Here is a 15,071-nt window from a genome sequence, read left to right on the forward strand (position 1 = left end):
TGAGAATAGCTAAGCCATTTACAGTTCTTCATCAAACAATATTGCTGTCTCTGTGCACAACATTCTTTTGGTTCTGCTCACTTCACTATACATCAGTTCATACAAGTCTTTCCAGGCCTTTCCGAAATCATCCTGCTTGTCATTTCTTATAGCACAATAATATTCCATCACCATCATAGACCACAGCTTGTTTAGCCATTCCCCAATTAATGGGCCTTCCTTTGATTTCCAATTCTCAGCCACCACAAAAAGAGATGTTAGGAATATTTTTGCACAAATAGGTCTTTTTCTCTTTTGGGGGGTATCTTTGAGATATAAACATAGCAGTGGTATTGCTGGATCAAAGGGTATGCAGTTCTATAGCCCTTTGGACATAGTTTCAAATTGCTCTCCAGAATGGTTGGATCTTTTCACAACTCCACCATCAGTGGATTAGCTTCCCAGCTTTCCCACATCCCCTCCAACATCCAATGTTTTCCTTTTTTGTTACATTTGCCACTCTGATAGTTGTGAGGTGATACTTCAGAGTTGTTTTAATTTGCATTTCTCTGCTCAATCGTGATCTAGAGCACTTCTTCATTTGATTATAGATGGCTTTGATTTGTCTGAAAACTGCTTCAGAACAGATTTTAATGGGCATTTGGAAGCATGACTTCAGAAAGGTTAAATATTCTGAGTAGATTTGCAGAATATGTAGAGGCCTTGGCCTACAGCCTGTTAAGGTTGCACAAAGGACAACAGGCCTATGATCTTTACCTGAATGAGAAAATATGATTGGAAAGATCAAGTATGGCTGATAGTTAATTCCACACTATGCAGACTTAAAAAGGTCCCTTGATTTTTTTTATTGGTAGCCAGCCTTTCAGTGTTTTGTCCTTGTGCTTCTTAAACTTGCAGTTCAGCTAAGGTTTTGTTTTTTAAAAAAGAGTTGGACATCTTGGAGAGAAAAAGGAGGAAAGAAAGAAAATTCAGAGAGAAACTTTTTGTTTGTATTTTAATAAAAAAATTGAAAAATTCTGGATTATCATTTCTTAAAAAGGTGACAAAAATGTTTCAAGTGAGGTTTATTAGCCTCTCAGTAATCCCAGGCAATTCTTTAACTGGTGCAAATCTACAGCAGTAGAAGGAGTTCCTCTCTGAGACCTCTCTACACAGATGAAATAAGATAAAGAGAGAGAGAGAGAGGAGGAGAGTGAGGGGGGAGGGAGAGAGAGAGAGACATGAATAGATAGGGAAAGAGATGGAGAGATAGAGATGGAGAGACAAATATGGGGAAAGAGATATGTGATAAGGACAGGACAGGACAGGAAAGGAAAGGATATATAAATTTATCCAAAATGATTCCTGTAAAAACTAACAATAGGTACACATTTCTGTGCAGTTTTCTGCAGTCACATCATTATATAATTCCTGTATGCTAAGGATAAACACAATAGTAAACCTTAAATTGAAAAACAAGTATGCTTCTCTCCCAAGGAGCAAAAGTATCCCTTCACTTAGAAGTCCATACCAAGAAAAGTAAAGTAAGAAGCTTTATTAAGAAATGGAAGGGGAGCGGGGGACTGTCATCAGATGATTCATGCTGCTGCAAACTTCTTGGAGCCAAGACTCAAAAGGAAAAAAATAAATGATTTCATCTTCTGCCACATTTGACTTGGTTATAAAACAAGCAGAATGCCAGTGATTCAATGTTGGAAAGGTGATTTCAGATGTTAGAGAATACAAAGCAACCTCTACTGTCTGTTCCAGGATCTTAGGCTGGGCAGCTGCCAAGCAGAGCCTCTCTGCAACATGGTGACAAAGGACTTGGAACAAAATAGCCTCTGACTCTTTATGCTCTTAGGCTGCTTCATATTCTTCCATTTTCTTGGGCATGAGAAAGAAACTAGCCGAGGTTTGGAAACACTCATAGCAAATCAAGGAAGGATATAGAAAAGGGTAGAGATGCTTAGTTCAATACGAAGAAACCTCAATTTTCAGAAGTCTGTCTCAATGACTGACTAAAAAGAAGAAAAACCAAAATTACTGGCTTTAATGGAGAGAACGGGGAGGCCTGAGGCTCAGGCATCTCAGCTGCCTCTTCCAGTTCCAAGAATTAGGCAACGGGATTTCGTTTGGGGTCAGCAGCCAAAAAAGCCAGTGCAGTCTTGAGTTACATTAAGAAAGACAAAGCTTAAGGAGGGGCAAATGTGCCTCTACTCCACCCTTTTCAGACTGCATGGGGCGTCTTGTGTTCTGTTTTGAGAACCCCGTTTTAGGATGGAGAACATCCAAAGTAGTGCAAGCAGGATGATGAAGAATGTCAAGTTAATCCCATTTTAGGATCTTTTGCAGGAATGAGGATTTAGGGCTTAGAGAAGACTTGGGGCAGGCGGGGGGGGGGGGGGTGTTGATGGCTGTCTTCGAGCATTAGCAATGTGGTCATATTCGGTTTTTGTTTGTTTGGTTGGTTTGGTTTGGTTTGTGGGGCAATGAGGGTTAAGTGACTTGCCCAGGGTCACAGAGCTAGTAAGTGTCAAGTGTCTGAGGTCAGATTTGAACTCAGGTCCTCCTGAATCCAGGGCCGGTGCTCTATCCACTGTGCCACCTAGCTGCCCCCATTTGTCAGTTTTAAAAACTATTTTCAGTTCCAAATTCTCTCTATCCCCTCCCCCACCCATCAAGAAGGCAATAAATACAGTACCTATTATGTATATAAAATGTATGTCCATATATATTTGCTTAGTATATACATGAGCATGTTAGATATACCCTTAGAAATACATATTTGCTGCTATCCAGTCATTTAAGTTGTGTCTGACTCTTCTTAACCCCACTTGGGGTTTTCTTGGCAAAGATACCAGAGTGGTTTGCCATTTCCTTCTCCAGCTCATTTTACAGATGAGGAAACTGAATCAAATGGAGTCATACAACTAAGAAGTGTCTGGGACCAGATTTGAACTCAGAAAAATGAGTCTTTATGACTTCAGGGCCAACTCTCTATCCACTGTGCCACCTAGCTGCCCCTTGCATTTCTTGCGTTGCTATCAAATACATATCTAATTTGTGATGTGTTATGTGGTCTAGGGGATAGAATGTTAGACTTGAAGTCAATGAAATGTGGGTTTGAATCCCACTTGGATGCTTTCTTTGTGTAAAAACTACATTATATAATGTAGTGTTTGAAAAACAATATTTTTTGTGTGTTTTTGTTGTTCAGTCTTTTCAGTCATATTTGACAATCCATGACCTGATTTGAGGTTTTCTAGGCAAAAATACTGGAGTGGTGTGCCATTTCCTTCTCTAGTCCATTTTACAGATGAGGAAACTGAGGCAAACAAGGTGAAGTGATGAAGTGATTTGCTAGTTAGTGTCTGAAGCTAGATTTGAACTCAAGATGAGTTTTCCTGATTCCAAACCCAATGCTCTATCCACTGCACCACCTATCTACCCCAGAAACACATATAACCAGTATATATTGTGTATGTATACACCCACATCTATATCAATATCTATGCATGCAGAATATATTTCCACATTAGCCATGTTGCTTGAAGGAAAAAAGCAATAAATATAAAGTGATTAAAAAATGTGCTTCAATCTGCACTCAGAGTTCATCAGTTCTCTCTGTGGAGGTAGAGCCCATTTTTCATCCGTAGTCCTTTGAAGTTAGCATGGGCCATGGTATTGATCAGAATGAAGATGATCATGTTGAAGAAGGATTAGATTGTTGTCTTGGCCCCAAGAGCAGAAATGGGAGAAAGGAATAGGAGCTACAAAAAGGTCAATTTAGACTTGATGTAAAAAAATACTATCAATTAGTGATGTCCAAAAGTGGACTAGAGTCCCTCGGGAGATGAGGAATTTCACATCCCTGAAGGTCTTCAGGTGAAAATTAGAGGTCCAGATGTCAGTTTATTGTAGGTGGCATTAATTTTAGTCATGGACTGAACTTGAGAGGCAACATGGTGCAATGGTTAAAGAGGTGGTATCAGAGTCAAGAAGTCCTGTGTTCAGGTTGTGCCTTTGACCCATACCAGCTTTGTGGCCTTGGGCAAGTCATTTAATATCTCACTGCCACAGTTAACTAAGATAAGTTGCAGAAAAGCTGCTGACCTAAATTGATAGAAAGTTTCCTTCCTGGGAGCTCCCTATACCAGTGAAATTCCAGGTCATATTCCTATCCCAATTTCTCCTGACTCAAGCCAGTGGGACAACTTTTAGATGCTATGATTTTGTTATGAGTGAATCCCTGACAGTCCCTGTTAACTACTTGATATGTTGTTTACACAGGTTCAGGGGCCTGGAAAGGCTCTTTGGCAAAGCCTTTTTATAGGCAGAGGTCTTTCTTCTCAATTCCATCTCACTTGCCTATTACCACGGAGGCCTTTTTTTATCATCTTCCCTTTTATGAGACCTTCATCCCTAGAGACATAGGAGAATACAACAGATTGATTCCTAAGACTAAGTGATGTGAAGATTCCTTCACATTCCATTGCATCTAATCTCAGGGACACATAAATATGGACAGATGGATGGATGGTTTGTTGGTTGGTTGGATGGATGAGTTATGAATAAATGAATAGCATTTATTAAGGACTTCTATGTATAAAGCACGGGTGTAAGATCTGAGGAAACAAGGAGAAAAACCATACTCTCCTCTCAAAAAAAGTTCACATTCTAAAAAATTAAATTAAATTAAAAGTTCACATTCTAATAGGGAGAGGCAACATATATAAGCAGTTACAGCTGTAAATTAGATGGAAAGGCCCAGTGATCCTCAGGGCAGCAAAGCATCTTCTCTAATGTTCTTTACAATAAAAAATATATCTTTTTTCTGATATTGGCACCTAAGAAGGTTGCAGGTCCTCTTTTATGCCTTTTCTCAAGAAGGAGGGCATTTATTAAGCGCTACCAAAGGCCACCAAGAAAGAGGGAAAATAGTGCCTGTTCTACCTTATTCAAAAATCACAAGTGGGTGGCCCCTAATTTAGTCATCCTACTTCTTCTGAAGACATGACTGGAGCTAAATGTTTCTATAGTGGTAGAAAAAAAATGCCAGAAAACAGATCTTTAAGGAGCCTACTAGAAAGATGAGCTCGTCGGGGCAGCTAGGTGGCACAGTGGATAGAGCACCGGCCCTGGAGTCAGGAGTGAGTACCTGAGTTCAAATCCAGCCTCAAACACTTAACACTTACTAGCTGTGTGACCCTGGGCAAGTCACTTAACCCCAATTTCCTCACTTAAAAAAACAAAAACAAACAAACAAAAAAACAAGAAAGATGAGCTCCATTTTTTTAATCCTTTGTTTAAAACAGTTGTGGTCCCCCAAATTACTGTAGAATTAGATTATGGACCATAAGGAGAGCTGTCATCCGAGAGAACAGTAGTGCCTGAAATGCCTAATTGAAATGGTTCGTGTAACCTGATTCTACTGAGCTTAAACAGCTCTGGGAGGTCCCCAGAGGGGCTATTGTGGAGAGGAGATAAAAGACGGCCAAGATAACCCTCCTCCTAATGAGCATTTTTGAACAGCAATTTTGTTCATTTACATTTCTCTTGTCTCTGAAAGTTCAGATGTATTTGTCTATGCTTTGTATTAATTTTTTTGTTATATTGATTATAATGCTGTATTTTCAGAGATGGTGAAAAGTAATTTATTCCACTTAGATTCTCTTGATGGGAACATTAATTCCCCAGGAGTTAGCAGACACTTAAGCAAAAATTGATCAAATTCTACTCAGTGTTCCATCCTTCTTGTGCAAGGGAACACAGGCCTGGATAGGCCAAAAGTGGAAATTCACACAAAATTTGGGTGAATCACTGCACCCCTCTGGGCCTCAGTTTCTTCTGAGAGGGTTGGACTAGATAGCCTCTAAAGGAACACATCCAACTCTAAGTCCAAAGAATATTTCCATCAGAACATAAACTTCAAGACTTAAAGAAAGATAGAAAAGGGAGCTTAGGAGAGGGTTAAATAGGGGTTTGGGCCAGGAAATAAATATATAGAATTCTAGAAACGTGAATGTCAAGATAGGGCCTTTGAAGTCATTAGTTGAACACCCTTATTTTACATTTAAGGAAACTGAGGCCAAGAGAGGTTATGTAACTTGCCCAAAGTTCACAAGGTTTAAGTGTCAAAGCTAGGACATGAACCCAGTTCCTTTCAAGGTACAAGAAAATAGGAGCAGCTAGGTGGCGCAGTGGATAGAGCACCGGCCATGGAGTCAGGAGGACCTGACACTTACTAGCTGTGTGACCCTGGGCAAGTCACTTAACCCCAATTGCCTCACCAAAAATAAAAAATAAAAAATAAATGTTTTTAATTTTTAAAATAAATTAAAATGTAAAAATACATAGTATCATAGGATCTCTGCATCCCTAGCTTCTCTGGCCTCTATTTTCTTATCTCCCCCAAGGTTTATTGCTATTATTCTCCAACCCTTTCTCTCTCTCCCTCCCCTCACCCACTTCCTCCATTGAAACTTATCTATCTTGCATCTCTTTCCCAGAGAGGCCAAGATATCAATTAGGATAAGATGAGAAGTCAACCTGGGCTAATTAAGGAGGCTGTAAGAGTTCCCTAGGCTCTAAAGTGAAATATAGCTATCTGCTTTTATAGTATTGAGAAAATTACCTGGCTTCCCATCCTAGTCCAGTGCTTTTCACCCCATGCTAGGCATAAGCTACATGGCATCTAAGACTGATGCAAAGTCTTCTGGAACACTTCCTTTTTAAGCTTTCTCTACTGAGCTCAGACCAGCCTTATTGATAGGGAAACCCATTAAAAATACTCTTTTAAGATCAAGGAAACACACCTCTCAGGGTTTTTTTTTTGTGCTGTAAAAAGCTGTGGCAAAGACATCAACAAGAGTCAATTAAGTGGAAAAGGTCATATCTCACACAAAAAACATTATTCCTCACTTGTGGTTAACAAGCAATTCAAATAATCTCTCCTCAGATAACTGAGATTTGATTATAACCTTAGTTTCTTACTGACTTGAACATAACATGTTTCTTCAAATGGGCAATATTCATCCGGATATTATAATAAAACCTAGGAAAATCAGGATGACTGACTTATAAACTACACAATGATGCACGGACACTGTATCAACAAGTCACTGTTGAGAACAAATGTACCTATAGGAACCAGTGCTAGGTTTAAAATCTGTCTTTCCAAGTCTCATATGGTAATTCAGGATGATTAAATCAGCCCTTTAATCCAAAGGATGAGCAGGGATATACATGTAGAGACAGCTAGAATAATGATGGGCAACTATTATGCAGTCCTGGATTCCAATAAAGTCTACCATTCTTCTTCCCTCTTGACCCTCCTGAGGCTTATATGACTGCAGATATATAGATAGACAGACAGACAGACAGATAGATAGATATGATACATGATATTCAAAGTAAGCTGGGGTTTGTTCAATGTATATTGGAATTCCCTTTGTTCTCTCCCATGTAAACCCACAAGTCCCTAATATCTGTGGGCCATCCAGAACCAGTTGGTTAACTATACTGAACTAGTTATCTTGGGATAACCAGTTGGTTAACTATACTGAACTAGTTATCTTGGGATTCAGCTACACTCAAAATCCCTATATCTGTTTATCATGTAAGGTTACATCACTCCCTCCTTTTTAATAGGAATTCATATTTAGAGAAAATTATTTAGATGCTAACACCAGTTTACTGCCTCCCTAATAACCCATCTTGAGAAGCAGGGATACAAATCAAATACCCTATGAATAAGAAAGAAATTTTTTTAAGTTTCTATTGGCATCTTTTATCACCCTTATTTATACACACACATACACACACACAATGTGGACAAAAATACTAGCTATATCTATGTATGTATATATATACATATATGTGTATATCTATAACAGCTGTGTTTATATGTATATATAATACAAAATGCTAGCTATATATGTATGTATATACTAGCTATATATATGTATGTATATACTAGCTATATATATATACACACATGTACACACACATATATATCTATAGATATATCTATAGATATAGATATATATATCCCTCCCATATCCTGAGAGCTATCCTTTGTAAGAAATAATAAAAAGGGGCAGCTAGGTGGCACAGTGGATAGAGCACTGGCCCTGGAGTCAGGAGGACCTGAGTTCAAATCCGGCTTCAGACACTTAACACTTACTAGCTGTGTGACCCTGGGCAAGTCACTTAACCCCAATTTCCTCACCAAAAAAGAAAAGACAAGAAATAATAAAAAGAGGGAGGAAAAAATTTCAACAAAATTAATCACACATCAACCATTACTGACAGTAAGTTAATCAATTACTATGTCTGGCACGGTGTTAGACAAAGGAAATACAAAGACAAAAATAAACCAGTTGCTGCCTTCAAGAAGCTTACATTCTAATATGGATAGTGTGGGGTTCCACTCAAGAGTAAATGTTTACTCACTTATACCTTCTGCTGTCCTTATATAGCTGAATGAAAATCTTATCTATGTTGAACCACAGGGCAATTGTAGAGAATGAGACTTTCATACCAATTAGGCTGAAGTCAGAACTGGCAGGTTTCCTTGCTCCAAAAAGTTTTTTTTTTAATATATGTATAATGATTTTAACCTCAAAATCAGCTCTTCAGAAATGCCTAAGTACCATCTGATTTAGAACTGGGGAGAAACCTTAAAGTTCACAGTGTCACGGTCATTTCAAAATATTCTTTTTTGATTTGAAAATAAGGCTGGCTAAGTGAATTAATTCTTTGAGATGGCGATAAATTCTTTGTATTACATTTTGATAGATTTTTCCAGGTTTAACAGGGATGATCACATTCATTTAAAAAAATGTTTAACAGTGGAAAGAAATAATGATGTTCGGGGAGTAAGGAAATGGGATGAAGAGGATGTTGGGAACAAGGGTCCAAAATGATTGTTCTACTCTGACATTTAGTAAAAAGAATGGAAAGAACTAAAATTTACTTCTTTGTCCAGAAACTTGCCCATGTTCTTGCATTCCAACTACATGAAATTGAGCTCTCATTATCAGTAAATGCAATATTAAATACTAGCAATCTCTAGGACAGGGAGGCGGGAAGGGAAGAAGAAAAAAGAAAGTTACATGATAACTATATATTTAAAAGGAATAAGAAGTTGTACATAACAGATTTGCAATTTCATGCTCAATCTTCTTTTTTATTATACTATGTAATGGAAATGCTTATTTTATTCTATAAATTAAAAATAAAACAAATGCAATCTAATGCATCTATTAAATATATATATTGATCTTTTTTCTATAAATTGCAATCCCAGAGGTCATAATTCCAGAGAATCTGACAGCAGAGGGCCATGGAAAGTGTAGATTTAGTGAGAGTGGAACTGAGTTTAAAATCCCAGCTCTCCCAATCCACTGCGTGACACTGGGCAGGTCACTTTACTTTGTGGAACCCTGGTTTTTCTTATCTGTAAAATGCATGGAAGTGAATTATATGGCTTCTGAAGCCCCTTTCAACTCTAAAAATGTGATTTCCAATGGCTAAAGGTAAAGAGATATTACTATAGCAACAGCAACAAAAAATAAACCCCTTCCAACTCTAAGAATGTGATCCCCAATGACTAAAAGAGGTAAAAGAGATATTACAAAAATTAAAGACAAATAGGTGGTGCAGTGGATAGAGCACTGGGCTTGGAATCAGGAATAATCTTCACAAGTTCATATTGGGCCTCTAACACTTATTAGCTGTATGACCCTGGGTAAGTCACTTAACCCTGTTTGCCCCAGTTTCCTCATCTGTAAAATGGGCTGGAAGAGGAAATGGCAAACCACTGCAGTATGTTTGCCAAGAAAGCCCCAAATCAGGTCACAAAGAGTTGGACATGACCGAAATGCTTCAACAATGACAACAGCAACAACAAAACAATTGGCAGGACCTGACAGCTGGTGAAAAGTGGGAGGAAGAGAAAGCCATCAAAAAGGATGCCAGTAAATGTTTAACAACCAGCTTTTGGGGGTGGGTGCACTTTTAGGCTTAATCTGCCTTATTCACATTTTTCTCCATCACTTTAAGTCTAAACAATCAACAAAACAATCAAGCCCTGATTTGTAGCAGTTGCCAATTCCCAAGGTGTAAATGCTCACACTGAAAATTTAACAAGTGTATGAACTGGCTCCAACATACCCCAACTAAAAACCAAACATAATAAAATAAAAGGTCATCCATGTTTGGCTTTTTGAGCCAGAAGAATTGCAAGGTCATCCAAAGAATCCTGAGGGGCTTTTCTTTCTTTAAATGCCATCATGGTGTCGTTTTTTAACACTGTAGACTTAAAGATTTATATTAATGATTCCTTCAAGGATGGGAGGAGAGTGGGAGCTCCCTCTGCTGAGGCAGATTGTAGCCAGGCTAGAATTTCCTGAGGCTTGGAATGGTTAAATGAGTTACTAATAAAAAAAAGGATATGAACACAGGGATCTTCCTGATTCCAAGTGTAGTGTTAATTTCCACCATATTGATAAGTATTAGAGGTAAAATATAATTAGTCTTAAAAACTATTTGAAATATACTAAAACTGATTGCTGAGCTACTGTGAAGAAAATTCTTTGTCAGATATAAGGTACTATATAAATGTTATCTACTACTGTTGCAAGAATAAACCTCATGGGTTTATTGTAAGGAAATCTCCCTTTAAAGTACTATATAAATGTAGTTTACTATAAAAAAAATGATGAGCAGGATGCTATCAGAAAAACCCAGAAAGACCTGCATGAGCTGATGAAACATGAAATGTACCGTATACAAAATAACAGCAATACTGCAAGATGATCTGCTGTGAATGACTTGCTTATTTTCAGCAATGCAATGATCCATGACAACTCTGAAGGTCTTATGAAAAATGCAGTCCATCGATAGAAAGAGATTGAAGCATAATTTTTTTTTGTTAGTTCCTTTATCTGAAGTTTTGTTTTTGTTTGTTTTCTTTCACAACCTGGCTAACATGGAAATGTTTTGCATGACTGCTCATGTATAGATTATGTTGAATTGCTTGAGTTCTTAGAGGGGAGGGAAGGGAGGGAGGAAGAGAATTTGGAACATAATATTTTTTTTAATTGATGTCAAAATTTGTATTTACATGTAATTTAGAAAAAATAGAATTATATATGTCTGGATATGTGTGTGTGTGTGTATATATATATATATTGTAAGGGGCTAAAATTCTAGCTATACTATCTAAAATCTAATGAGTGGTCGCCAATAAATTATAAGCTTTAGCAAGAGTAATTAAGTGTTTAAGTATTTATTAAAGAGCATTAGGATCACAGAGAAAAGTAAAAATCTAACTATTTCTAAGAGACCCTATCATCTCTCTCACACACACACACACACACACACACACACACACACACAAAAAAAAAACTGGGGGCATTGGGTTTGGTTCCCTGAGATTTTATGGATTTTGTTTGACATGATTCTTGTTCTCAAGGTGCTTATAAGTTATATTTATTAAAAAAACATTCCTGCTCATTTGAAAAAAGAACAAATATGCTTTTGTTTGTTTTTATAGCAAGAGAAGTTGGGTGATATCTGTTTCTCCCTCCGCTACGTACCCACTGCTGGCAAGCTGACTGTCGTCATCCTGGAGGCAAAGAATCTGAAGAAGATGGACGTGGGCGGCTTATCGGGTGAGTGAACAGTGTCTGTCAATAGTGGAAATGTTGCCAGTAAGCCCAGCAATACTATTCAGTGCCCAGTCTGTATTATCGTGAGCTGTCTATTTTCGTTCATCTTCTGGCAGGTTATGTTTTGGGGTATTTGGAAGTGAGGAGGACAGGGAACCAGAGAGGGAAATTCTTCAGCTTTTGCTGAATAAATTAGCTTTTATTTAAGACTTGTTGGGTAAGTGTATCCATATGCATAGTCCAAATCTTCGCCTCCTGAATGATTCAGGACCTAGAAGGTATGTGAACAAGGAAACCTTTGCTTAACAATAGCTTGTTAAACTACTGTATTTATTGACTGTTGCCTAAAGATAAGTTCATGAAAGGAAAGAGGGGCTAACCAATTACATTTTCTGTGCAACCCAATCTGTTACTGCTGAGGCAAACAAAGTGTGTCACTGCATAGCTGTGAAGTCTTTGCCTCACCATGAAGATGGGACTTATACAAGCAAACTCTCCATACTCCATTCCAACCCCCATCCTTTCCCATACAATTTGAGTGAGAGAAGCAGCATGGTAGAGTGGATAAAAGACTAGCCATAGAGTCAAGATGTAGGTTGAAGTATTGCCTCCTGTATCTACCAGCTATGCAGCCCTGGACAAGTCACTAGAGCGCTCCGTTTGTTTGTTTGTTTGTTTGTTTGTTTGTTTGTTTGTTTGTTTGTTTGTTTAGTCATTTTCAGGTGTGTCCAATTCTTAGTGACCCCTTTTGGGGTTTTCTTGGCAAAGATACTGGACTAGTTTGCTATTTTCTTCCCCAGATCATTTTACAGATGGGGAAACCGAAACAAACAGGGTTAAGCGACCTGTCCAAAGTCACCCAGCCAGTGTCTAAGGTCAGATTTGGATTCAGATCTTCCTGGTGCCAGACTTGGCACTCTATCCACTGTACCACTTAGCTACTCCAAACCACTCAGGCTCCTGCAACTGTCTCTGTGGGTGTGGGTGCTTTTCAGGGCAGTTAGATGGCACAGTAGATAAAGCACTGGCCCTGGATTCAGGAGGACCTGAGTTCAAGTCCGGCCTCAGACACTTGACATTTACTAGCTGTGTGACCCTGGGCAAGTCACTTAACCCTAATTGCCCCCCCAAAAAAAATAAGTGCTTTTCGATTGACTACCCACCAAGTTATAGAAGGGTTGCCCTCCACATTCAGTAGGAGGGAATTTCTGCCCTTGGCGTACTGGTATGATTGGGTTAATTATATTCCAAATTTTCCAGCAAATCATGAGAGCAAAGATAACTGATTTTTTTTCCTGACCCAGTCTTGATCCTGTTGTGTCACATACATATCACATGGAATAGGCTTATGGTTCTAGTTCATTGTACATGGAAGTTGTTTGGTCCTTTGGGGAAGCAAACTCTTGCTAACCAAAATAGTCTTGAGGGAACAACCTGAAGAGTCCACATTCTGAGACCTGGCCGCTAAAACATACTGACACAGAGCTTCCATTGATAGATCCATTGATTTACCAACTAGTGCGCCAGCTTCTCCCTCGTGCTCACATTACTCCTTAGTTATATACTCTGGGCTCCTTTGAGGGGCTACATGAATTCCTTCAAGTTACCACAACTTGTTTCGTATCTTACTGCTTCAGTGGGCCCAAGAGTAATTTAGAAGCAGAGAATACAGCTCCCTCTAAGAATGTAAAGGAGTATTTAATGAACCCAGATGTGAGAGATGCAGAGATGTATGTCTTCACAAGAGTAATTCATTCCCAGGGCACTATTTGGTATTCAGAAATAGTACCTTTAGAATCCTTTTTGATGCCTTTCTCTTCCTCCCACTTCTCACCAGCTGTCAGGTCCTGCCAATTGTTTTGTTGCTACTGCTGTCATTCAATCATTTCAGTCATGTCCAACTCTTCGTGATCTGATTCAGAGCTTTGTCAGCAAAAATAACTGAAGCAGTTTGTCGTTTCCTTCTCCAGTTCATTTTACAGATAAGGAAACTGAGGCAAACAGGGTTAAGTCACTTGCCCAGGGCCACACAGAGAGTGTTTGAGTCCTGATATGAACTCATGAAGATGAGTCTTCCTGATTCCAAGCCCAGCGCTCTATACACTGCACCACCTCTTTGTCCTTATTTTTTGTTGTTGTTACTATTGTAATATCTCTTTACATTCATCCCTTCCTTCCTATGCCTCAGTGCAGCCCAACTTTAGGACTTTATTGTCTTATGCCTGGATGATACAGGTAACCACCCAATCAGTCTGATGCTTTAAATTTCTCATTCTTCCAATCCATCTCTATAGCATCAACTTTTTGATTTCTGATTGGGCCTGTGATTTCTTTAGAGTAGGACACTCTCAGGTGAGGAAGCTCCTACTACTAAATTAGGCAGATACCTTCTCTGCAACTTAGAATCTAGGAGTTTCAACCTAGCATTTCAGTGGGTAGGGCACTTGGCCTGTAGTCAGGAATAAGAGCTGAAATCCAGCTTCAGATACTTACTAGTTGTGTGACTGTGAGCAATTTACTTGGTCTCTGCCTCAGTTTCCTCAACTGTAAAATAAGGCTTATAATAGAACCTACTTCACAGGGTTATTGTGAGGATCAAATGAGATAATATTTGTTAGCCATAAACTGTTTAGCACTGCCTGACATAAAGAGAGCACCTAATAAATGCTTATATTCTCCCTTCCTTCTCATTCTGAGTGATTCTTGTCAATATCCTATAAATCCTTCATAGATGATCCATCCAAAATAGAAAGGCCCTTCTTCTCATTCCCTCAACATTATATGGATATCAGGGCAACACATAAATGATCCATCACCTTATCCCTTATTCTCACCCTATTCGTGGCCCACCTTATTTTTGGGCCATATATGTGTCTAATGACATTTCTTTTAAAAATTCTGATTATTCCGGAAGAGATGAGGGAAAACACTAATCAGATATAGCAATGCAAGGAAGGAAGAGAAAAGATTTAAACACTTATTAAACACCTGCTATGTGCTGGCATTGTGCTAAATGCTTTACAAACCTTATTGCATTTATGCCAAAGCTTTCTTGCCATTTTGTTAACGCAAACCTTCATGTAATTGATTTCTGAATGGATATAGAGTGTTCTTTCTCTACAGATCCATGCTAATATAATTATAACATACCTACTTCCATACCTCCCTCATATTCTTTCATTGACAAGCTTCTCTGGGCTTCTCACTTCTCTATTCATTTAACTCTTACTTTACTATTGGAACATACTTTTTCTAATGAGACAACTATATACATTTCTTTGTTCCAAGATGGATTTCTTGTCCTCGTTTACTTTGGGATTTCCAAACATGAATAGCTACTCTATTTCTCAAACATCACACTTTTTTGAAAACTTGGGAATCTGGAGCCTTCTAATTGGATGCTACTTTGTCTGT

The 15,071-nt window shown here is 38.5% G+C and overlaps 1 protein-coding gene across 4 annotated transcripts in view; it reads left to right on the forward strand.

The window, feature by feature from the left end:
• The window catches only part of SYT1 (synaptotagmin 1), a 755,577-nt gene that overhangs the window by 606,755 nt on the left and 133,751 nt on the right, over window positions 1-15,071 (forward strand). For all 4 annotated transcript variants that reach the window (XM_043966329.1, XM_043966326.1, XM_043966327.1 and 1 more), the window contains one exon: window positions 11,543-11,660. In XM_043966329.1, the coding sequence (XP_043822264.1) occupies window positions 11,543-11,660 (118 nt within the window). The remainder of the gene's footprint in view (window positions 1-11,542; window positions 11,661-15,071) is intronic.

This window comes from Dromiciops gliroides, chromosome 5, assembly GCF_019393635.1.
Source record: "Dromiciops gliroides isolate mDroGli1 chromosome 5, mDroGli1.pri, whole genome shotgun sequence".
NCBI classification, from domain to species: domain Eukaryota; kingdom Metazoa; phylum Chordata; class Mammalia; order Microbiotheria; family Microbiotheriidae; genus Dromiciops; species Dromiciops gliroides.